This window comes from Pseudophryne corroboree, chromosome 11 (genome assembly GCF_028390025.1).
Source record: "Pseudophryne corroboree isolate aPseCor3 chromosome 11, aPseCor3.hap2, whole genome shotgun sequence".
NCBI lineage: Eukaryota > Metazoa > Chordata > Amphibia > Anura > Myobatrachidae > Pseudophryne > Pseudophryne corroboree.
Window position 1 is genome coordinate 286692700 of NC_086454.1, and position 26477 is coordinate 286719176.

Sequence of the window (26477 nt, forward strand, 5' to 3'; positions counted from 1 at the left end):
TTTGTGTGTGCTTAGAAAGATTTTTCTACCTCCCCATACACTAAGATACACTAGTGTTCCTTGAGCGGCTCCAGACAGCAAAGAGTAGGCATGTATTCTTTACCTTATTGTATCTGACTTGGTTATTCTTTACATATTTCACAATAACTTATTTTTTCATAAATAATTGATCATTATCTTCTTGTGCTTCCGATGCAGCAAAAGGCAACTTTGTCTCCTGGTGACGGTGGGATTGTGCTATCCTCCAGCTCACACAACAATTCCAAGGTGCTATCTTTATTTCTGAGAGTCTCATATTGCCCACACCAGTACCATTACAACCACAACAATGCTCACAATGATTAGATAAAGGACAAGGATAAAACGGTCCAAGACAAAAGCCACCAAGTGCCATTCGGACTTTGCCTCCTCCTCTTTTTTAGAGAGAATGAGATGTCGGCGGACCAGAAGTAGCTCCAATAGCAGTCTTTTCAGTAGTTTAATTTCCGGATGGTCCTTAGAATCTCTAGGCAGCGGCCTACTTGTTTCTGCCTCTGGTTCAGGAATTCCTGGGAGTTCAGTCACTGCTAAAGCCAAAAAAGAAATAAAAAAATCACATTGAATCCATTATTTGGGAATTTTTGGGCAGTAAAGACCATTTAAAAAAAATTAAGATTATAGGTCCAGTCACCCTCATGCCAAACACATACATATTTTACAAAGCTTAGTTATACCTTTATTGTTAACAACACCTCTATCCATGGGTTTAGAAAAGTCAACATTTGTGGAAATTTTAAGGACAAATGCCAACCGCTTCAGAACCCAAAGCTTTAACCATTTGGGCACATCCGGCCGCACAGCAGACAGGTACAGCATGTAGGATATAAAGATGGAGTCCATGATGCTAACAATCATTATCAGCAGACAAACCATGCAGAAGACACCTGGACGGAGACAAGACATCATCAAATAGCAGAGAGATATTTGGAGCACATAACTCTTATTGGCAATGCTTTGTCTTTGAAGCACACAGAATAAATGCTTTATAATGGAAATGGAATATTTCTACTTTATCTCTTGCTAATTTGATATCGTTAGAAATTGTCATGAAGTAAAAAACCACTGTCAGAATCCTAATTTGGTGTTTTAAAAAAAATGTTATTGAGGTGAAATATATTGTGTTTCCCTCCCATGGCCACCCAGTCTTAGTTGCTCCATACTGATTGTTAAGTTAAATTAAAGCAGCAATACCACAAAATGGTTTATTTATTTGTCTTTAAATAGCAAGCTCAGCAACTTCTAAGCATGCATGTACTAGTAATTTCTATTAGTTATCCTTCTACATATCCTTATGTCCTTTTCAAAATCTCTCTTAAAGTTGCAAATTATGTTTGCTTGTCAATATACAGCCTCATGGAATACATGAACTGTTTAGGGTCCTGAGAAGGAGGGGGTAGTGTTATTTAACCAGTGCCTCCCCAGCCATTGACTTCACTGATACATATATAAATATTGTATATAAATCATTTCAACTCCCACAAGACAGAAGAGTTCCCTACGCTTTCATGGTCACAGCCTAGAGATGTCCATGCTTTGTCGACAATACAGATCAGTCTGTGTGCACTAGTGATCTCCTTCTGGGAGCATACACCTGATCTGGCATATGTACAGAAGCCTATTCCTACCTTAGCGCATGCCCTGGCAATGGGAGCAGTGTGTGTGATGCACAGCGTCTGGGGGGGCCGACACTGAACACCCTACACCCATTTTTTTCAATACTTACGCTCCGCAGTCCTGCATTGGCAGCAGTAACGCTGCAGAAATCACCAGGAAAATGGCGTGGTTGCCATTTTCTCTGAGTTTCGCGGATGTGCAGTAAGAAAATCACTGGGAAAATGGCCACCGTGCTATTTTTCCGGAGACCTGCGAATGCACACTAGACTCTGTGACAGTGCTAGGGTTCCCTAGTGACCCTAGTGCCCAGTGTCTACAGCATTGCCAGCTAGAGAGGAGGGGGCCTCCTATTCTCTTGATGTGTCCCTGAGCACATGTGCAGCATGTGAGATGATCTGCACGCATTGTGACTTGTGTGTGAGCAGGAGTCACATATTGATTATTTCTAGGAGCACAATATGGATTTATTTATTAACCTTTATCTATGAAGCACTAACATACAGACGCAGCTACTTACATAGAGTTACTATACATTCTCTCTGCTGCAGAGTTAAACTCAATTCATCAGTAATGGCTCCCGCTTTGCATGCATGCAACTAAGGGTACAGAGTTGTACACATAATTGCAAGGAGACTGCTCCTATCCACACGCCTTGTTTAATACCCATCCCATTCAGAGCACCCTGCACCAACCCTGTACTAGGAGCAGAAGATACATCTGAAAACAGCCTCCAACCAGTTCTGCATAGTCCGCAATTCCTTTTACACGCCCTCGCTTAACTTTGCCTATATCAGAATACCAGGTTATGCCCCTTCATTTGCAAGGGGATATCCGCATGTGTATGACTCTGCATCTTCCGTTCTGGATTACTTTTGGTTCTGGGACATGTGCAGTAAGAAAACGCAAATGATATGCTCTGAAAATGCCCAAATATTCAACCCACGTGAGTTGCTGCCCCAGTGGAGTTTACAGTCTGAATAATTGAAAAAAATACAGTTTTGCCCAATAATCCTACCAGTATATTTTTTGGACTGTGGGAGAACACAAGAGCACCTGGAAGAAACCCACATGAATAGAGAGCACATACAAACTCCACACATTTATGGCATGGTTGCAGGGACATTTTAAGAGAGGAGGGGACCCGCGTGCAGCCTCCATCACGGGCCCCCTCTCCGGCAGCAGTAGACTCTGGCATAATGCCAGAGTCTACTGCGCATTCGCAGGTCTCCGGTAACATGGTGCCCGTACCTTGTTCCTGGGGAACACCTCCATTGCACATGTGCAAATCACTCGGAAATGGCCGCGGCGGCCATTTTCCAAGTGATTTGTGCCCGCACAGCAGGGCCGCCGTCACGGGACTCCAGAGGGGTAAGCATAATATATGGGTGCAGTGTGTGTGGTGTGGGTCCCTCTGGACCCAGGGGCCCGTGTGCAGCGCACACATTGCACCCACTATAGAAACGCCTATGCATGGTTGACATAGAAAACCAGGGCTCCAGAAGCACCAGGAAGAAACCCACATGACTATGGAGAACATACAAACTCCACATATATATGGCATGGTTGGAACAGAAATCCAGGGTCCCAGCAGCAATGCTTACCACTGTACACCCATGCAGCAAACAGCGGCTTTTATTTATCTTTCTCATTTATGGTTTCCAGAACTTTTTGGACACCGGAGTTACAGATAAAAATCCTATACCCAACATTAGCTCTGCTGACGAGCAATGTCATGCCTTTAAAATGTCTGGGTGATATCATTTGCATCATACTGTAAGTCACCTTGGAACTTGGAGCTATTATACTTACATTTTACGGAAGCAGGTATAACATTTGTTACACAATGTCTAAATTTAAATGCATCAATTACATAAATAAAATTGTAATATTCTCACTTTGATTCCAGCTATAGTTACATTTTGCAATATTATGAAGGCTGACGTGCCTACCTAGTATAGGTGGGTTATTGGTGTTGGGCAGGAAATCATTTAGAATCAACAAAAGCACAGAGAATCCGAGCACAACGGTTATCTTAAATCCCAGACGCTCCCCACCCTCCATTGGGATAAACATGCTGGATACATCCACCAGCACTAGCAGGCACGCAGGAATAATGAGGTTAATGACATACAGAATGGGAGCTCTCCTTACAATCACCTGTAAATAGAAATGTCACCGTTCAGTAAATTCCAAAAATGAAAACTCTCCTTACTGGAGTGATAAATACGGAGAGAAAATATGTTGGTCTGGAATTACCTGATAGAGGACTCTGCTCCACTCATCCCCATTCTTAGAGACATTAAAACTGATAATGTTGACGTCTTTGAGACTCCATTCTGATTTTGTAAATGCTTCTATTGATAAGTGCGCTACGTTCTCAGCGCTGGAGGCAGGAGTCAGAACCACATCGGAAACTAGTAGAAGAGGGGGTATTCTTCATGTTAATATAAACATTTTATATTAATATTGCATCATGCCGACAGGATCTTTATCCCAATGGGAGATAACCCTATCTAATATAGGGATCCAGTCAAGATCCCAGCGGTAGGGTAGCCGCGTAGGGGGGGGGAGAGGTTAGGTTTAGGCTGCGGGGGGAGGGTTAGGTTTAGGTTGCAGGGGGAGGGCTAGGGTTAGGCTGGGGGGTTAGGTTTAGGCTGCAGGGGGGGGGGGGGTAGGGTTAGGCTGGGGGATTAGGTTTAGGCTGTGGGGATGGGGGGGTTAGGGTTAGGCTGGGGGTTTGGTTTAAGCTGTGGGGATGGGGGTTAGGGTTAGGCTGGGGGGTTAGGTTAAGGCTGCAGGGGGAGGGTTAGGCTGGGGTGTTCAGTTTAGGCTGTGGGGATGGGGGGTTAGCCTTAGGCTGGGGAGTTAGGTTTAGGCTGTGGAGGGAGGGTTAGGGGTAGTCTGTGGCGTTAGGTTTAGGCTGTGGGGGGTTAGGGTTAGGCTGGGGTGTTAGGTTTAGGCTGTGGGGATGGGGGGTTAGGCTTAGGCACCACCGGGGAGGGTTAGGCTACATGGGCAGGAGAGTTAGGTTTAGGCTGCGGTATGGGAGGGTTAGGCTATGGGAGGGGAGTTAGGTTTAAGCACCACCGGGGAGGGTAAGGCTGCGGGAGGGGGGGGGGGGGGGGAGAGAGTTTGGGTTGGGCTGCAGAAAGTGAGGGTTAGGGCTAGGGGCACATTGGGGGAACCCTGTCAGGATTTTGAACATTGGGATGCCGCGGTCGCTATTCTAATCCTTGGCATCCCGAGCACTGGCATTTAGAACCCAACCTTTAATGTATTGTGTTACTTACATGGGATGCAAAACACTTTACAGTATTTCATTTCAGTGAAACATTATAGTTGGCATTTATAACACCCAATACAAAGGAAATCAGATTATAAATCTTGTTTCTCTGACGTCCTAGTGGATGCTGGGAACTCCGTAAGGACCATGGGGAATAGACGGGCTCCGCAGGAGACTGGGCACTCTAAAAGAAAGATTAGGTACTATCTGGTGTGCACTGGCTCCTCCCACTATGACCCTCCTCCAGACCTCAGTTAGATTTCTGTGCCCGGCCGAGCTGGATGCACACTAGGGGCTCTCCTGAGCTCCTAGAAAGAAAGTATATGTTAGGTTTTTTATTTTACAGTGAGACCTGCTGGCAACAGGCTCACTGCAACGAGGGACTAAGGGGAGAAGAAGCGAACCTACCTGCTTGCAGCTAGCTTGGGCTTCTTAGGCTACTGGACACCATTAGCTCCAGAGGGATCGACCGTAGGACCCGTCCTTGGTGTTCGTTCCCGGAGCCGCGCCGCCGTCCCCCTTACAGAGCCAGAAGCATGAAGATGGTCCGGAAAATCGGCAGCAGAAGACTTCAGTCTTCACCAAGGTAGCGCACAGCACTGCAGCTGTGCGCCATTGCTCCTCATACACACTTCACACTCCGGTCACTGAGGGTGCAGGGCGCTGGGGCGCCCTGAGCAGCAATAAAAACACCTTGGCTGGCAAAATAATCACAATATATAGCCCCAGAGGCTATATATGTGGTAATTACCCCTGCCAGAATCCCTAAAAAAGCGGGAGAAAAGTCCGCCGAAAAAGGGGCGGAGCCATCTCCCTCAGCACACTGGCGCCTTTTTTTCTTCACAGTGCAGCTGGAAGACAGCTCCCCAGGCTCTCCCCTGTAATTTGCAGGCTCAAAGGGTTAAAAAGAGAGGGGGGGCACTAAATTTAGGCGCAATATTGTATATACAAGCAGCTATTGGGAAAAATTCACAATATAGTGTTAATCCCTATATTATATAGCGCTCTGGTGTGTGCTGGCATACTCTCTCTCTCTGTCTCCCCAAAGGTCTGTGTGGGGTCCTGTCCTCAGTCAGAGCATTCCCTGTGTGTGTGCGGTGTGTCGGTACGGCTGTGTCGACACATTTAATGAGGAGGCTTATGTGATGGCAGAGCAGATGCCGATAAATGTGATGTCGCCCCCTGTGGGGCCGACACCAGAGTGGATGGATAGGTGGAAGGTGTTAACCAACAGTGTCAACTCCTTACATAAAAGGCTGGATGACGTAACAGCTGTGGGACAGCCGGCTTCTCAGCCCGCGCCTGCCCAGGCGTCTCAAAGGCCATCAGGGGCTCAAAAACGCCCGCTCCCTCAGATGGCAGACACAGATGTCGACACGGAGTCTAACTCCAGTGTCGACGAGGTTGAGACATATACACAATCCACTAGGAACATCCGTTACATGATCCCGGCAATAAAAAATGTGTTACACATTTCTGACATTAACCCAAGTACCACTAAAAAAGGGTTTTATGTTTGGGGAGAAAAAGCAGGCAGTGTTTTGTTCCCCCATCAAATGAGTGAATGAAGTGTGAAAAAGCGTGGGTTCCCCCGATAAGAAACTGGTAATTTCTAAAAAGTTACTGATGGCGTACCCTTTCCCGCCAGAGGATAAGTTACGCTGGGAGATATCCCCTAGGGTGGATAAGGCGCTCACACGTTTATCAAAAAAGGTGGCACTGCCGTCTTAGGATACGGCCACTTTGAAGGTACCTGCTGATAAATAGCAGGAGGCTATCCTGAAGTCTGTATATACACACTCAGGTACTAGACTGAGACCTGCAGATAGTGCTGCTGCAGCGTGGTCTGTAACCCTGTCAAACAGGGATACTATTTTGCGAACATAAGACGTCGTCTTATATATGAGGGATGCATAGAGGGATATTTTGCCGGCTGGCATCCAGAATTAATGCAATGTCCATTCTGTCAGGAGGGTATTAGAGACCCGACACTGGACAGGTGATGCTGACTTTAAAAGGCACATAGAGCCTTATAAGGGTGAGGAATTGTTTGGGGATGGTCTCTGGGACCTCGTATCCACAGCAACAGCTGGGAAGAAAATTTTTTACCTCAGGTTTCCTCACAGCTTAAGAAAGCACTGTATTATCAGGTACAGTCCTTTCGGCTTCAGAAAAGCAAGCGGGTCAAAGGCGCTTCCTTTCTGCACAGAGACGAGGGAAGAGGGAAAAAGCTGCACCAGTCAGCCAGTTCCCAGAATCAAAATTCTTCCCCCGCTTCCTCTGAGTCCACCGCATGACGCGGGGGCTCCACAGGCGTAGCCAGGTACGGTGGGGGGCCGCCTCAAAAATTTCAGCGATCAGTGGGCTCGCTCACAGGTGGATCCCTGGATCCTTCAAGTAGTATCTCAGGGGTACAAGCTGGAATTCGAGGCGTCTCCCCCCTGCCGTTTCCTCAAATCTGCCTTTTGCCGACAACTCCCTCAGGCAGGGAGGCTGTGCTAGAGGCAATTCACAAGCTGTATTCCCAGCAGGTGATAGTCAAGGTGCCCCTACTTCAACAAGGACGGGGTTACTATTCCACACTGTTTGTGGTACCGAAACTGGACGGTTCGGTGAGACCCATTTTAAATTTTAAATCCTTGAACACATACATAAAAAAATTCAAGTTCAAGATGGAATCGCTCAGGGCGGTTATTGCAAGCCTGGAGGAGGGGGATTACATGGTATCCCTGGACATCAAGGATGCTTACCTACATGTCCCCATTTACCATCCTCACCAGGAGTATCTCAGATTTGTGGTACAGGATTGCCATTACCAATTCCAAACACTGCCGTTTGGACTGTCCACGGCACCGAGGGTCTTTACCAAGGTAATGGAAGAAATGATGATACTTCTTCGAAAAAAGGGAGTTTTAATTATCCCGTACTTGGACGATCTCCTTATAAAGGCGAGGTCCAAGGGGCAGTTGTTGGTCGGAGTAGCACTATCTCGGGAAGTGCTACAACAGCACGGATGGATTCTATACATTCCAAAGTCACAGCTGGTTCCTACCACACGCCTACTGTTCCTGGGGATGGTTCTGGACACAGAACAGAAAAAAGTGTTTCTCCCGCAGGAGAAAGCCAAGGAGCTGTCATCTCTAGTCAGAGACCTCCTGAAACCAAAACAGGTATCGGTGCATCACTGCACACGAGTCCTGGGAAAAATGGTAGCTTCTTACGGAGCAAAATTCCATTCGGCAGGTTCCATGCAAGAACCTTTTTAGTGGGACCTCTTGGACAAGTGGTCGGGATCGCATCTTCAGATGCATCGGCTGATAACCCTGTCTCCAAGGACCAGGGTATCTCTACTGTGGTGGCTGCAGAGTGCTCATCTTCAAGAGGGCCGCAGATTCGGCATACAGGACTGGGTCCTGGTAACCACGGATGCCAGCCTTCGAGGCTGGGGGGCAGTCACACAGGGAAGAAATCTCCAAGGACTTTGGTCAAGTCAGGAGTCGTCCCTACACATAAATATTCTGGAACTGAGGGCCATTTACAATGCCCTAAGTCTGGCAAGGCCTCTGCTTCAAGACCAGCCGGTACTGATCCAATCAGACAACATCACGGCAGTCGCCCATGTAAACCGACAGGGCGGCACAAGAAGCAGGATGGCGATGGCAGAAGCCACAAGGATTCTCCGATGGGCGGAAAATCATGTCTTAGCACTGTCAGAGTGTTCATTCCGGGAGTGGACAACTGGGAAGCAGACTTCCTCAGCAGACACGACGTACACCCGGGAGAGTGGGGACTTCATCCAGAAGTCTTCCAAATGTTGGTAAACCGTTGGGAAAGGCCGCAGGTGGACATGATGGCGTCCCGCCTAAACAAAAAACTAGATATTGCGCCAGGTCAAGGGACCCTCAGGCAATAGCTGTGGACGCTCTAGTGACACCGTGGGTGTACCAGTCGATTTATGTATTCCCTCCTCTGCCTCTCATACCAAAGGTACTGAGAATAATAAGAAAACGAGGAGTAAGAACGATACTCGTGGTTCCGGATGGGCCAAGAAGAGCTTGGTACCCAGAACTTCAAGAAATGATATCAGAGGACCCATGGCCTCTACCGCTCAGACAGGATCTGCTACAGCAGGGGCCCTGTCTGTTCCAAGACTTACCGCGGCTGCGTTTGACGGCATGGCGGTTGAATTCCGGATCCTAAAGGAAAAGGGCATTCCGGAGGAAGTCATTCCTACGCTGATAAAAGCCAGGAAAGAAGTAACCGCAAACCATATGTTGCGTGGTGTGAGGCCAGGAAGGCCCCAACAGAGGAATTTCAGCTGGGTCATTTTCTGCACTCCCTACAGTCAGGAGTGACTATGGGCCTAAACTTGGGTTCCATTAAGGTCCAGATTTCGGCTCTGTCGATTTTCTTCCAGAAAGAACTGGCTTCACTGCCTGGAGTTCAGACATTTGTAAAGGGAGTGCTACATATTCAGCCCCCTTTTGTGCCTCCTGTGGCACCTTGGGATCTCAACGTGGTGTTGAGTTTCTTAAAATCACATTGGTTTGAGCCACTTAAAACTGTGGATTTGAAATATCTCACGTGGAAAGTGGTCATGTTATTGGCCTTGGCTTCGGCCAGGCGTGTGTCAGAATTGGCGGCTTTGTCATGTAAAAGCCCTTATCTGATTTTCCATATGGATAGGGCAGAATTGAGGACTTGTCCCCAGTTTCTCCCTAAGGTGGTATCAGCTTTTCACTTGAACCAACCTATTGTAGTGCCTGCGGCTACTAGGGCCTTGGAAGATTCCAAGTTACTGGACGTAGTCAGGGCCTTAAAAATGTATATTTCCAGGACGGCTGGAGTCAGGAAAACTGACTTGCTTTTTATCCTGTAGGCACCCAACAAATTAGGTGCTCCTGCTTCTAAGCAGACTATTGCTCGCTGAATTTGTAGCACAATTCAGCTGGAGCATTCTGCGGCTGGATTGCCGCATCCTAAATCAGTAAAAGCCCATTCCACGAGGAAAGTGGGCTCATCTTGGGCGGCTGCCCGAGGGGTCTCGGCTTTACAACTTTGCCGAGCTGCAACTTGGTCAGGGGCAAACACGTTTGCTAAATTCTACAAATTTGATACCCTGGCTGAGGAGGACCTTGAGTTCTCTCATTCGGTGCTGCAGAGTCATCCGCACTCTCCCGCCCGTTTGGGAGCTTTGGTATAATCCCCATGGTCCTTACGGAGTTCCCAGCATCCACTAGGACGTCAGAGAAAATAAGATTTTACTCACCGGTAAATCTATTTCTCGTAGTCCGTAGTGGATGCTGGGCGCCCATCCCAAGTGCGGATTGTCTGCAATACTTGTATATAGTTATTGCCTAACTAAAGGGTTATTGTTGAGCCATCTGTTGAGAGGCTCAGTTATATTTCATACTGTTAACTGGGTATAGTATCACGAGTTATACGGTGTGATTGGTGTGGCTGGTATGAGTCTTACCCGGGATTCAAAATCCTTCCTTATTGTGTCAGCTCTTCCGGGCACAGTATCCTAACTGAGGTCTGGAGGAGGGTCATAGAGGGAGGAGCCAGTGCACACCAGGTAGTACCTAATCTTTCTTTTAGAGTGCCCAGTCTCCTGCGGAGCCCGTCTATTCCCCATGGTCCTTACGGAGTTCCCAGCATCCACTACGGACTACGAGAAATAGATTTACCGGTGAGTAAAATCTTATTTTTTTACATCAGGTTAGGAAATGAATACAATAAACAACAACAAAACAATTGGTTACTACTTGCTGGTGTTATTTTCACAGTAACCTGCAGAGTCCTAAGCTTTAAGTGTAGTTCTTCTGTAGGTATTATTATTATTATTATTATTATTATTATGTTTAGAGCTTGTTAAGGGACTTGTTTTGCAGACACACATTTCATGATCCTGGCAGATAATCCTGGCAATATCTTAGCGTGTGGCCAACTTTAGTCATAGTTGTTCCCTTTTTGGGTGCCCCCTTTCTGCTGCTAAAGTGGCACAGAGAGTCAAGTCATTCCAGGCATTGTTTCTGTACAATTCTGATGGTGGGTTGGACAGCTCATGCACAGGACCTGTTCTGCACATGTGCATAATGGGTCCTGAGAGATGGCACATTGGCCCTCATTCCGAGTTGATCGCTAGCTGCTGTTGTTCGCAGCGCGGCGTTCAGGCAAACAAATGACACTTCTGCGCATGCGTATAGTGCGCACTGCGCACGCGCGAAGTACTTTCACAAAAGCCGATGCAGTTTCACACAAGGTCTAGCGACGCTTTTCAGTCGCACTGCTGATTGGTGAGTGATTGACAGGAAGTGGGCGTTTCTGGGAAGTAACTGACCGTTTTCCCGTCTCTTCTTCCTGGTAGCTACTCTCTGGTCCAGTGCATTGATTGAGGACTCAGATCCACACACACAGCAAACTTAGTAGAAGAAGCTGCAACCACTGAGCATGTGCAGCAGCTCTGCTCTGTCCCTTAAACTGCATGTTGTGGTGGCAGCTCTAGTAATCGTATTATATACCATTGCTAATTTGAGCCACTGCATTTGCCTATAGTGCCCATGCCTTTAATGCAGGGAAAGAATGGTGTGCTCATCCCTATGGGTAGCTCCAGAGCCAGCAAGCCCACGCATTGATGCCAGCTGGAGAGACATCGCAGCACCCGTTAAGTCGGTCCCGAATGCCGGATTGTGACATGAACTTTCTCTGCAGATTCTATCCAATGTGCAAATTACTTACTGTATTTATTTATTTTTTCTGGATTTAATCCAACTCCGAATTGGGCAGTAAAAGTATGGGCCCAGTGATGTGACACATCAGTGCTTACCACGGTGCACATTTTGACTAATGAATGCACTTATACACACACACACGCACAGGGTACCCACAATCAAACTTGGAACTTAATATTATAAGTCTATCATGATTTATATATACACATTGCTGTCCCTACTAAGAAAATCACATGAATTGACAGATTAGCACTTTCTTTTCCTGAAATACTCTGTGTTGTTGAGAGCATTCAGATGACATGATTGGTTGTAGTTTGTTCTCTCTAAAGGTGCATACACACTTGCCGAGAAAGTAAACAATGTCGCTCATTTTCACGCTTCCTGAGCGATGTCATTTACTTTCTCGGCAAGTGTGTATGCCGCCGCCAACGAGCGATACGTGGCCCCGCAGGTCGTTAACAACCCTCGCTGTCGACCGTGCATGCAGCTCAATTTGGATTGTCGTCCAAAAGCTGCATGCATGGCATCAATATTTATCGTTTGCAATATTTCTTAAACAATATGCACCTTATATGACGATATTAATAACATAATAATAATGCTACCTGCATTCATGCTCAGGCCAAATGTCAGATTGCATTTCTGTGTGTCAAACGGGAACTTGTAAAGGTCAAGAGGACATGTGGTCACAAGTTTCAGAGTACGAGTCCTGCGAATAGTGCCATTGTAATAAAGCTGCATGTAGAACACATCAAGGGAGTCATCCTCTGTTCTGTTAAAAAGGGACAATAAAGTTATTGTAAAAGCTGCAAAAGCGGCACAAAATAATATACAGCTGTTGTATTCTTTATAATGTTTGGGACTCATTGTTTTAGTCATGAGAAACATTATACATTTTATTTGGCTTTATCATCCGTAATATTTCTGTTTTAAATTATTCCCAATACATCCAGCTTTTCCTGATTTGAAATGTATGCTATACGTTTTCTAACTTACGTTTCAGAGACGTTGATATCTGGGATCCAAACTGTTCCCTCCGGGATGAGGATTCGGTATATACCACAGAAATCCTGTGGATCCCAGGACAGGAGCTGATTTTCCCATACCTAAAAATAAGCCATACTCAGTCATTGAAGTTAGAAGTAAGCCCATAATTGTACATTAATAAAAAAAAATGACTATACAGTATACTGTACATATTTGGTGGCAGCTGGAGACTCCAGCCCACCCCCTCTGGAGACTGGACACACCACTAAACATAGGCCCCTACCACTGCATCCCCCCCGGTGGGCCCTTTATTCCCCGGTCCGACATTGAACCAGGCTAACTTACTGCGCATGTGCAACCATCACCCAATGCATGTGTACAGTGGGCCTGATTCATGTTTGTAAGTAAAGCAAAAACAAAACAAAACAGTAACTTTGTGACTGGAACAAGCCATATTGCAATGCAAGGAGGGGGAAATAAGTTTATATTGTTTCTGTGCAGGGTAAATACTGGCTGCTTTTGCATGTAGCCCACAGATGTTAGACAGCTTAATTTTTATTCTGTAATTTAGATTTCAGTTGAACATACCTCACCCAAATCTAAATATCTCTGCACATGTTACATCTGCCCCACCTGCAAAGCAACATGGTTTTGCCCAGATGCTTGCTTTTTTGCTTTAATTACAAACATGAATTAGGCCCTGTATGGTATACAGTAAACTGCTGAGGAGTGGTGTAAATGTAATGCCCTTTGGGGAAACTGTAGCTTATAGGCTACAATGGCTAACACTAAGTGAAGACCTTATTGGCTACTGGGCCAACATTCTAAATGCTACGGTTTTCGAAACTTGTTAAACAGCAGAGGTAATGATTGAAAGGTTAGTAAATTCTGGAGATATCTGTGATATTTCTGCCATTATAGCAAGCTTACTTAAATATACCATAATACTCTGCAAGTAGCTGTTTTCACAGGAGTTATGGCGTAATAAGTAAGCCATACAATTTATTAAGCTATTTAAAAATGTTGACCCATACCAACTTTTTATTTATTTTTTGCAAACTGTGGAATATGTTGTTTTGTAAGTACTGTGGGGGTCATTCCGAGTTTATCGCTCGCTAGCTATTTTTTGCAGCACTGCGATCAGATAGTCGCCACCTATGGGGGAGTGTATTTTCGCATTGCAAGTGTGCGAAAGCTTGTGTAGCCGAGCGGTACAAAAAAGTTTTGTGCAGGTTCTAAGTAGGTCTGAACTTACTCAGCCGCTGCGATCACTTCAGCCTGTCCGGTCTCGGAATTGACGTCAGACACCCGCCATGCAAACGCTTGGACACGCCTGCATTTTTCCAACCACTCCCTGAAAACGGTCAGTTAACACCCATAAACACCTTCTCCCTGTCAATCATCTTGCAATCGGCTGTGCGAATGGATTCTTCGTTAAATCCATCGCCCAGCAACGATGCTTTGTACCTGTATGACGCGCCTGCGCATTGCGGTGCATACGCATGCGCAGTTTTGCCGAGTTTTGACCTGATTGCAGCGCTGCAAAAAATAGCGTGCGATCAGGTCGGAATGACCCCCTATATGTAATACAGAAATTAAAGTGTGATTTATCTCTGAGCAATGTAGGATGATTTGTTACTATTATCCACTTAGTAGAAGAGCAGAAAAACCTGTACGTCAAGTTTAAAACCTTTGTGTTCTGAATATCTGACACAACAGCTGTCATTTGCTTACAGTATATGAGACTCTTTACTCGCTGAAGGCTTAAACCACTATAACAACTAACAAGCCCTGTACCATTTCAATGTCCATCAAAGATGTCATGGTTTGCAGCTTTTCATCCTGTAAAAACAAATTGTAAAGATTTTTGTTTTTAATACGTGAAGTAAAGCTGTGATGTCGAAGAAAATGGAGATAACATCAGCCATGCATAAAACCCAGCGGGCTATATATCTAGGTATGCCCCTGGACCTGCTCATTGTAATGTGGTATAAAATGAACTGTAGGGCATTTTAATGTTATATAATATGAACTGGGCACTGTAATGTGGCATAATATGAACGGGGATACTATATATCATAATGAACGGGGGAACTATATATCATAATTTGAATTGGGGGTACTGTGCGGCATAATGTGTACTGGCAGCTCTGAAATGTGACATAGGGTGAATTTAAGCACTACTGCGATTCATAAAAGAAACTACTATGGGGCATAACATTAAATAAGGCTCTACTATGGTTCAGAAAATGAACTAGGGCACTATTATAGGGCATTAAATTAATAACTGCTGCGTGAGAAGTGTCTCTCTAGAAGCACTGTGACGGGGGCCCCTTCAAAATGTTGCTATGGGGCCCACAAAGTTTTGGCTACGCCCTTGAATTTAATCCTATCATCAACTATTTAGTTAGTAGCCTCTCCCAAAGCTTACATTGTGCTGTCCAAGGACGCAGCTGCTGTACGGACTGCATCCATATCTGAATCAGGACCTATGTTTGGTATGGTTTCTGCTAAGACAGCTGAACAGTGTTTTCATGGAAACTAGCCCTGTCTGCATAGTGGGTTCCGGTGTCTAGGTCAACAGCCAATAGGCCCACCCCATATGGTTGACATGCATTAGGTCGACAGGGTCAAAAGGTCAACAGGTAAAAGGTAAACAGTACTTACAGTCGACAAGTACAAAAGGCTGACATGACAGTGGTCGACACACAAATAACACAATTTTTTTGTGTTTTTCCATGTTTTTTCCAACTTTTGCTTGATTTACTAGCCACGTGGACTACAACTGGGAATAGTAACCTGTGGAGAGTGCAGTGGTAGCAGAGCCAGCTACCTTGCCCGAAGTGTGGCAGGCAAATCAAACGAGGATACACGTTTACACTAATTAGGCTTAGATATGGTTAAACATACAAAATGACACCTCCAAAAAAAAAAAAAAAATTGTGTTGACCATTATCACATACCTGTTGACCTTTCCCACTATCTGCCTTTTACTTGACCTTTTGACCCCGTTGACCTTTTGGCTCTGTCAATCTCATGCATGTCGACCATATGGGGTCACCCTAATGACTGTCTATGTAGACAGTGTAGATCCTTTATACCACACCCATGCATAGCACAGCGGCTGGTTAGTGGTTATGTATTTTACTTGGGAATGGTTTTCAAAGTTTTTATATATTTATTATGATTTATGAATTCCATTCAAACAACTTGGCCTGGGGAGGAAGTCAGAGAAAGTGTCTGTTCTGTTCTCTGCCTATCAGAATCAGACCCAAAATATTTGATTAGTTTTCTGCACTCCCCCATATTGTTTTCTTTTTGGAAGGATATTGGATTATATAAAATTTGTTTAAGTTACATTATAATAATATTAATATATGTGTATGAATGGTTGTATGAGCGTCTTACACCAACCACAGATAAATGTTAGAACTATGTTTAATTGATTAGGTCTTCCAAACCTGGCGGAATTTATGTAGCTTACATATAGCTGCATAGAGTTAAGTTATGAGCCTAGAAATTAGATGTATACCTTTTTACTTATTTTAAACAGAGAATATCCTTCTTATCCATTTCTCATTACCTAGAGGAATCAGGACCACAAATAATAGGATTTTAATTACCTACCGGTAAATCCTTTTCTCGTAGTCCATAGAGGATACAGGGGTCCACATTAGTACCATTGGGGTATAGACGGGTCCACTAGGAGCCTTGGGCTCTTTAAGAAATCAATAGTGTGGACTGGCTCCTCCCTCTATGCCCCTCCTACCAGACTCAGTCTAGAAACTGTGCCCGAGGAGACGGACATATCCTGAGGAAGGCTGTAACAGAACAGTGGTGAGATTCGAAACAGCACACACAAACGAGAGGAAACTCATGCTAACCAAACTTGAACAGGATCAGTAACAGCTGAACCAACAACAATACTTAATGAAGTAACAGTGCAGGAAACACGAAGCACTGGGCGGGCGCCCAGTATCCTTTACAGACTACGAGAAATGGATTTACCGGTAGGTAATTAAAATCCTATTTTCTATTTTGTCCTAGAGGATACTGGGGTCCACATTAGTACCATGGGGAAGTACCAAAGCTCCCAAACCGGGTGGGAGAGTGCTGAGGTTCCTGCAGAACTGATTGACCAAACTGAAGGTCCTCAGAGGCCAAAGTATCGAACTTAATTTAGCAAACATGTACGAACTTGACCAAGTAGCCGCTCAGCAGAGCTGTAAAGCCGAGACACCACAGACTGCCGCCGAGGAAGAACTTACCGACCTAGTAGAGTGGGCCTGTACTTTAGGAACCGCCAATCCTGCCGATGAATAAGCATGCTGGATAGTAAGCCTGATCCAGCGAGCAATAGACTGCTTTGAAGCAGGACACCCAATTTTCTTGGGATTATAGAGAACAAACAGCGAGTCAGATTTTCTGTGATGAGCTGTCTGCTTCACATAGATCTTCAAAGCCCTCACAACATCCAGTGACTTGAGGTAGCAGAGGCGTCCATAAGCACCGGAACCACAACAGGTTGGTTGATATGAAAAGCAGACACCGCCTTAGGAAGAAATTGCTGACGCTTTCTGAGTTCAGCTCTATTTTCATGAAATATCAAATAGGGGCTTTTGTGAGACAATGCCCCCAGTTCCAACACACGCCTTGCAGAAGCTAAGGCCAACAGTGTAACGGTCTTCCACGTAAGAAACTTTACATCAGCCTCCTGTAAAGGCTCAAACCATTCTGATTGTAGAAACTGCAACACCACGTTGAGATCCAAAGGTGCCGTGGAAGGCAGAAAGGGCGGTTGGATGTGCCGCACACCCTTCGTGAACGTCTGAACCTCAAGGAGAGGTTCCAATTGTTTCTGGAAGAAAATGGATAAGCCCGAAATCTAGACTTTTAAGGAGCCCAAACGTAGGCCCACATCGACACCTGATTGCAGGAAAAGTAGAAAACGTCCCAGTTGAAATTCGACCATAGGAAATTTCCTGTTCTTACACCAAGAGAGGTATTTCTTCCAAATACCGTGGTATTATCCAAATTTCTTCCAAATTCGGACGTTACCCCTTTTCTGGCTTGGATCAAAGTCGGAAATAACCTTATCCGGGATTCCTTTCCAGGCTAGAATTTAACGCTCAACTTCCATGCCGTCAAATGTAGCCATGGTAAGTCTTGATAGACGAACGGCCCTTGCAGCAGGAGATCCTCACGAAAAGGTAGAGACCACGGATCCTCCAGGAGCAGGTCCAGTAGATCCGCATACTAAGCCCTTCTTGGCCAGTCCGGAGCAATGAGAACTACTTGAACCTTGGGGTTGCCAGAGCATCCACTGCCACAGCTTGAGGGTTCCTTGACATGGAACAAAACCACCTGAGCTTCTTGTTAGACAAGAGGCCATCATGTCAATTTGTGGAATCCCCCACCGACGTGTTAAGTACCCGAACACCTCCGGGTGAAGACCCCACCCTCCTAGGTGGAGGTCGTGTCTGCTGAGGAAGTCTGCTTCCCAGTTGTCTACTCCCGGAAAGAAGATTGCTGACAACGCCACTGCATGTCTTTCTGCCCAGAGAAGAATTCTTGTTACCTCTGACATGGCTGCTCTGCTCTTTGTTCCGCCCTGTCGGTTTATGTACGTTACCGCCGTCACATTGTCCGACTGCACTTGAATGGCTTGATCTTGAAGAAGATGCGATGCCTGTAGAATGGTGTTGTATATGGCCCTAGTTCCAGAATGTGGATTGGAAGAATGACTTCCTGACTTGACCATTTTCCTTGGAGCTGTTCCCCCTGGGTAATTGCTCCCCAACCTCTGAGGCTTGCGTCTGTGGTTAGCAGAATCCAATTTTGAATCCCGAACCTGCAGCCCTCGAACAGTTGAGAAGTCTGGAGCCACCACAAAAGCGAAATTCTGGCCTTTGGCGACAGACAAATCCTCTGGTGCATGTGAAGATGCGATCTCGACCATTTGTCCAAGAGATCCAGCCGGGAGTGCTTCATAGGAGGCTACCATCTTCCCTAGAAGGTGAATGCACAGATATCCACGCTGGCTTCAGGACATCCCGGACCATTGATTGGATTACCAATGCCTTTTCCCATGGAAGGAACACCTTCTGTGCTTCCGTATCCAGTATCAGTCCCAGGAATGGAAGTCTCTGTGTTGATTCCAGGTAAGATTTTGGTAGGTTCAGAATCCATCCGTGATCCTGGAGTAGTCGAGTTGAAAAGGAAATGCTTTCCAACGACCTCTCCCTGGATGATGCCTTTATCAGCAGATTGTCCAGATACGGAATTTTGTTCACTCCCTGTTTGCAAACGAGAAGCATCATTTCTGCCATGACCTTGGTAAACACACTCAATGCCGTGGAAAGGCCAAATGGCAGGGCCTAGAACTGGTACAGTCCTGTAATGCAAACCTTAGATAAGCCTGATGAGGCAGCCAGATCGGAATATGCAGGTACGCATCCTTGATATCCAGAGACACCATGAATTCCCCCTCCTCCAGACCTGAGATTACCGCTCTCAGAGAATCCACATTGCCTTACCAAACCGTCCGGTTTTGGAACCACAAACAGGTTGGAATAGTAACCCCTGTTTCGTAGCCCCCTGGGTCTGTACCAGCTTTTGAATTGCCTCTTGTAGGATTATACTTGCTTCCTGAGAATCTGGTAAGCCTGATTAGAACAATATGTGAGGTGGGAGTTCCGGAAACTCCAGTCTGTAACCCTGGGCAAGAAGATCTTTGACCCAGGGAGCCAGGCATGATGTTGCCCAAACGTGACTGAAATCTTTAAATCGGGCTCCCACCTGCCTTTCCTTTAGGCAGTGTGGTATACCGTCATGCTGAAGGCTTTGAGGAAGCAGAACCTGAGCTCCGTTCCTGTGAACCGGCAGTTTTCTGAGTTTACCTCCAGCACCTCTGAAGACTGTAGAGGAATCTCTGGACGTAATCTTAAATTTGGCTGTCTGAAAGGACTGCAACGTTGGAGCAGAGTAGGACTAGCTGGGGGTGCTGCGGAAGGAAGATATGTAGACTTACCCGCAGTTGCTTTGGATATCCACGTATCCAGCTCATCTCCAAACAAGGCCTCACCTGTGAAAAGTAGGCTCTCCACGCCTTTCCTGGAATCCACGTCCGCAGTCCACTGGCATATCCATAAGGCTCTGCGTGTAGACACTGCCATGGCAGTGATGCATGCGTTGAGCAGGCCTATGTCTTTCAAGGCCTCCACCATAAAATTCGCAGAGTCTTCTATATGTTGCAGGAGTAAAAAGATCTCTCCCCTATGTAGAGAATTTAAATCACCAATTAGGTTACCTGACCATTGTGCAACGGCCCCAGTGATCCATGCACAAGCAATAGTGGGTCTCTAGGCCACCCCCACACCTGTGTACAGGGATTTGAGAGTGGTCTCAATCTTGCGGTCGGCCGTGTCCTTTAAGGAGGCTGCGCCTGGGACAGGTAAAATCATTTTACGTGACAATCTAGATACAGATGCGTCTACGATCAGTGGGTTTTCCCATTTCTTCCTATCCTCCTGAGGGAGAGGGAAGGAAATGAGCAACCCCTTAGGGATCTGAAACTCTTCTGACGCAGGAAAAGTAGCTGAGGATTTTACTGTCACCTTATCAGGAATCTTCAAGACATCTCTAATAGCTTCTATCAGAGCTTGCACATTCTGAGCCAGAGCTGCATCTCCCCCCCTATATCCACCTCACTGTCCCCTGCATCTGATGCATCATCATCAGTGTCAGCCTGCAAGATCTTTGCCAGTACGCTTTTGTGGACCAATGGTAGGGGTTAGAGGCGCTGATGTGGGAGCTGAATCACTATTCATCAGGTCATCCACAGACTTTCTTAAATATTGCGTCTCTTTCTCATTATGGGATAATTTATTTGAATATTTGTAATCATCCCCATTATGGCATCCAACCATGCTAGGTCGGACCCACTAGCCTGAGAATGTGTACTGTCCTGAGTACAGTGTAATGATCCCCCCCTTGATAGGGTATTAGTACTTATAATACTGTCCCCCCCCCCCCCCCACACACACACACACACACACACACTTTGTGGAGGAGCTGCGCTTCCCTGCCAGCATTTTTAGTGTGAGCTGCAGAGAGAAAATGGCGTTTGGTGAGCTGCAGGATCTGCTCATAGAGAAGCTCTGCCCCCTTAATGGCGCGCGGTCTTCCCGGTTTTTTACACTGGCTGAGGTAATTTTGTGTGCTCAACAGTGGGTTAGAATCCCTGTAAGCTAGTGGTGCAGTGTGGGCACTTGTAATGGCTTCAGCTCGCTCCTTACCACAGATACACACCTCACAGCATGTTACTCTGAAGCCTGGAGCCGCAACCTGTCAGCGCTGCACTACGACCCTTGTGCCGCCATTAACGCCGGCGACCCGCTAACCGGGACCCCGGCGTTCTGCTCACCACTTTACTGTCTTCTGGCTCTGTTAGGGGTGGCGGCGTGCTGCGGGAGGGTACGCTAGCCGTGGTGGGGGTTGCGAATGACTCCCTCAGGAGCTCAGTGTCCTGTCAGCGGAGAAACGGGACCATTAATTCTTCAGGAAGTTGGGCTGTTCTCCCCACTAAGTCCCACGAAGCAGGCAGGCTGGTGCCACCCAACCCTGCCTGAAAATAACAACCAGAAAATAAATGCAGATAACTCTTCAGGAGCTTTCATAAGCGTGACCTGCTCCTCCGGGCACATTTTCTAAACTGACAAACATACAATTATACAATTATGTAAAGGAGGTAGGCAGTGATGCCTACCTACACTTTAAAAGTGCACATTACTTACCATGGAAAACCAATATACCCAAAGGCCAACTAATGCGCTTAAAGAGAAATTGTTCCATGGTGGATAAATTTAATAGCCAAGCAGGAGATATGCTTATGGCATTTGAAACTAGAGGATATCCTAAACATTTACTAGAAACTGCATTTGAACAAGTAACATCTATGGAGAGAACACAAATGTTGCAATCAAAAACAAAAAATACAGCGAACTGTAAGGAGATAGAATTTGCTTTTATATCGAAGTATAATAATTGTTCTGGGAAAACTAAACAAATTATTAAGAACAACTACAACATTTTGAAATCTGACTCAATCCTTAAAAACCTCATTCCAACAGATCCTAATTTTATTTTCAAGAAAAATAGGTACTTAAAAACATTGCTTGCTCCTAGTTGTGTCAAACCAATTGACAAACAGGATAGTAAGATGATTAAAAACAGGTGGCTACAGAAGCAGTGTGGCTTCTTAAATGCGGAAAAAAACGATGCACCACATGCCAACATGCCGTTAATAGGACAATAAATCTACCCCAATCCATCTCAGAAAAAGAGCAAAAAATCTCTTCCTTTATTAATTGCGATACTAGTTGGGTTATATATGTGCTCATTTGTGGTTGCAACCTTAAATATATAGGGAGAACCACTAGGCCCCTGAAAATTCGCCTGATGGAACACCGGAGAAATATACTAAAGAAACTACAAAATCACAGTGTATCGAGACATTTCTCCATGTCCCATGATCGTAATCCAAGCTCTTTAGGGGTAATAGGTTTGGAACATATTCCATCCACCTATCGGGGAGGTGACCGATTTATGAGACTTTGTAGGCAGGAGGTTTTTTGGACCTTTCAACTCAACACACTTCATCCACAGGGTCTTAACGAAGCACTTGAGCTCAACTCAGTCCTATAGGGTTCAGTTGATACATCCAGTCCACGGAATAGTCCATGTAGCTATTAGGTTCCGTGGACGGACGGTGTCAGTGATCTCTGAGGGTTCTAATTGAATTCAATTACATCTAATGACATCCATTTTTCCCTTCCTCCTTTCTCTTCCCTTTCCTTTCCCCTTTCCTCCCCCCCCTCTCCCCTCCCCCTTTTCCCTTCTTCCTCCCCTTTCTCCTGTCACCTTGCTTCTATTTGGTTTTTACTTATCTCCTTACACCTGTAATGATGTTTTAAAGGTACTATGCAAATAAACAGAAATAATCATTTCTAAAATAGATTAGCTAATTAACATAAAAATTCATATTTATTTGTTTTGATTTACATATGTTAGTACTTAATATTTTTTTATAATATATCTGTTTTGGAAGCTATACAATTATTATCGTGAAGCATTTGAATTTTTTCATATAATCTGTTTTATTAACAATGGAGGCATCTGGTGAATATATTATACACCTTTTCATTATTAGAAATGGGCCCTTGTGTTTCCTTTTCAGCCCTTATTATTAGTCATATTGAGTGTATGTTCTACTAAGGGCAAAATTGCCCATAACTTAAATGGCGATTCTGTAGTTTGAGGTTGAACACTAACCTATAACCTATCAATGCTTATTCGGGTCCGGTCATGTGACCAATTAAATATTTGGATGTATTACAGGATATTGTTTCTGCCTTTAAGTGGGTTGTGGAGGAATATGCGACCACTTTTATAATTCTAGTTATGTGTTAATTTTCACGGCCACAAAGCTTTCTATTAACTCCGGACATGTGACCGTGCACGTGACGTGTCACATGAGCGGACACTAATATGTGACCGTGCACGTGACGTGTCACATGAGCGGACACTAATATGTGATTCTTCATCTTGATAGTTGATTTCCGGACATGTGACCGCACACGTGACGGGTCACGTGAGCGGACACTACCATGTGACCTTTCAATTCGGCCGTTTATAGGCCGAATGGGGTCACGAGGTCCCTTGATCCTTTGCTGATTCTGGACATGTGACCGCATATGTAATAGGTCACATGAACGGGCACTAACTCGTGACTGGTGAACCGGGCTTTCATATGCTGAATGAGGTCACGTGACCGTTATGATGTCATTAGTGGGCGTTACAAAATAATGCCACATGTCCTATTCCAACCAATGAATTGAATGAAATATGTTCCCATTAGATATAGTCCGGTCATGTGACGGGGACCAATTATAAATTCATTATAAATATTATTGTATAAATACACTATCCAACCAGTTTAAACATATTTTAAACAATCGTTTTGCCTCCTTTATTGTCTAAGATGAACATTTAAATGTTTCTAATATGTGTTAAGTTGATTAACTTGTTTAGTGTTAGCCAATAGGATGTTAGCATGTTTAGATGTACCATATATAAAGGGGATCAGGGCAGTTCATACACACCTTTGATAAAGCTACCTAGAGTAGCGAAACGCGTCAGAAGAAACCTACTGCTACATACATCACCACACCAAGAAAGAGCTGGAATTTACTGCTGCCCTTACAAGATCTTAGAGGACTTTTCCGGTAATTCATCAATCCGGTTCCATTTCCAAGCCCTCTGTGGACCAGGATACCAACTACTATTGCGTGAAGTCTAGCTGCATTCAGACACCATCGCTACGGATTCCAACTTAGGAACACAAGGCTGGTAACAATGGACACTCTGTTATACTAAAGTCCTCATATATGAATCTGGCAAATCTATCAGTAACTCGGTCATAAGGTGTTGCAAAGTAGTGGCAGAAACTAGCCAATTTTACTATCCCCATGGTCAATGGACATTTTATTTTCATGTGTGATTTGTTAGTTCAATTGAATTTTAAAGTTATCTTTTAACACCAATATATTAAATGTGTTTAGGAATTTGATTCTAGCGCTGTTTTCCTTTTTTCATTTTCTAAACTGAGTCTGGTAGGAGGGGCATAGAGGGAGGAGCCAGTGACACTATTGATTTCTTAAAGTGCCCAAGGCTCCTAGTGGACCCGTCTATACCCCATGGTACTAATGTGGACCCCAGTATCCTCTAGGACGTAAGAGAAAAAGAGGTGACCATCTTTATAGAAATAAACAGCCACAGTTCACCATTTACACAGTTACCATTTCCAGGACTCCTCTGAAGATCATATCCAAGGAGACAAGTGTTGGCTCCCGCCAGTCTCTGACAGGTCGGACGTTCACAAGGCGAGGAGAGTAATCCAGGACACCAATACTGTCCGTCACATTGTAATATCCACATGTGTCCTGAGCAGAAGTCCCAGCTGCTGGAGGAACACAGGTTAATTTGCATCTCTGAATCCTTATGCATGGGGGTCCCATACTCTATTTGTAGGTCTCCTTATTGTTAGATACGCAATATATTCTGGTAGGAACTGCCTCTGTAGGGTTCCAGACACGGGTGTGCCTATAATCTGGCACTTGTCTAAACGTGAGGCTAGAGGTTGTTGTGACTAGCTAGATGTCATTCTAAATTAATACACATTTTCTTGCTGTGAAAATGAAAACTGTTGGGTTTTAGTTTCTGATATTCTTCTAATGACTAAAGTGAAAGCACTGTAATGTACATATAGCAAAGTAGGACATACTCATATGATGGTCCACTTGTTAGAACTGCACAATAGACCATGTAGATCCATAAATGAAGGTCCATGCAGGCACTGACCTTCTGTCTGTACTGTTCAAAATCTAATTGGTTGCTATGGACAACATCTCCACTTCTAAAAACCTGCACCTTAGTAAATACACTCCTTAAGATTTATAAGACGGGATGGTACAATGGGGGTTATTTAGAGTTGTTAGCAAACCAAAAAAGTTAGCAATTGGGCAAAACCATGTTGCACTGCAGGTGGGGCAAATGTAACATGTGCAGAGAGAGTTAAGGTGTGTACACTCGGTGAGATGCTTGCTATGCCCGATTTTGACTATGCAATTTCCTTTGAACTCCCCCAGAGCCCAGATAGCACAGATAGTACAGATTTTGTCTATGTATGATTTGGACTAAGTGCCAATTTTGACTATACTTTGTACTAGATAGTTAAGATTGACTTGCCTGCACAGTCTATCTAGCCTTGAGATACTGACCCTGCGGGAGTGCGCATCGGGATCGAATCTGAATCTCAAGCTGCCTAGCACCTTGAGATATGCACTAACTTTCCTTAAGATTTTGACTATATAGTCAAAATCTTACAGATTTATCTCACCGTCAGGGCCAGATCTAGACCAGGGCAGGAAAAAATAGGGGCGTGGCTTCATGGGGAAGGGGCGTGGTCAGTTATGCCCCCTGTAGCTGTGCCGTCAGTAGTTGTGCTCCCCAGTACTGTGCCCCCTGTAGCTGTGCCCACAGTAGTATTGCCCCCAGTACTGTGCCCCCTGTAGAGTTGTGCCCCAGTAGTATTGCCCCCAGTACTGTGTCCCCTGTGGAGTTGTGCCCCCTAGTTGCGCCGCTTACAGAAAAATAAATCAATGCTTACAATCTCCGCTCATGTTTCCCGACCGCTGCTGCCCTCCGTCTCCGGCCGCCGGCGCCGCTCCTCGGACTAGAGGTCAATTATGACCTCTAGCGTCTATGTGCTGTTCCCACAATGCAGTGCGGTGCGCAATTACTTCATCGAGCACCGCACAGCACCGCATCACCAGGCGGCACCAGTAGCGGATCTTGCCACGGCGGCGACGCCCTCCAGACGGCTGCGGCGCCCTTCGGAAGGCGGCGACCCGGGCAAAAATTCTGCTTGCTCGTAGCAAGATCCGCTACTGCTCACCGTGTGTTAGATTTGGGTAGGTGATATTGTTTCTGTGCAGAATAAATTCTGGCTGCTTTATATTTACACTGCAATTTAGATTGCAGATTGAAAACACCCCACCCAAATCTCTCTTTGCACATGGTATATCTGTCCCACCTGCAGTGCAACATGGTTTTGCCCAATTTCTAACTTTTTTTTTGTTTGCTAACAACTCTGAATAACCCCCAATGTCGGACAAATCTGGAGGTGTGTGCAGAGAATCAATCATTCTGTCCAATACTTCTGCTGCAGCTCCTGCAGTCACAACCTTTCCAGCAAATAG

General features: G+C 45.3%; 1 protein-coding gene across 1 annotated transcript; it reads right to left on the reverse strand.

Moving 5' to 3' along the window:
* Positions 1-203: 203 nt before the first annotated feature.
* LOC134968745 (5-hydroxytryptamine receptor 3A-like) lies at positions 204-24734 on the reverse strand. Its single transcript, XM_063944239.1, has 8 exons — positions 24516-24734; positions 14455-14499; positions 12667-12776; positions 12276-12442; positions 3910-4067; positions 3603-3810; positions 699-923; positions 204-563 (listed from the first exon to the last, which is right to left on the reverse strand). The coding sequence occupies exons 1-8, from the start codon at positions 24732-24734 to the stop codon at positions 292-294; spliced, it is 1404 nt and encodes a 467-aa protein (XP_063800309.1). The 3' UTR covers positions 204-291.
* Positions 24735-26477: the final 1743 nt, after the last annotated feature.

What these genes read in the sequence shown, in the direction of transcription:
- LOC134968745 (XM_063944239.1), bottom strand. Translation starts at nt 24,734, where the DNA reads ATGGGACCCCCATGCATAAGGATTCAGAGATGCAAATTAACCTGTGTT. An exon ending in TGGCCTGAGCATGAATGCAG is followed by an intron (nt 4,068 to 12,275) that starts GTAGCATTATTA and finishes CTCTTCTACTAG; the next exon opens with TTTCCGATGTGGTTCTGACT. An exon ending in CAATAACCCACCTATACTAG is followed by an intron (nt 924 to 3,602) that starts GTAGGCACGTCA and finishes GTCTCCGTCCAG; the next exon opens with GTGTCTTCTGCATGGTTTGT.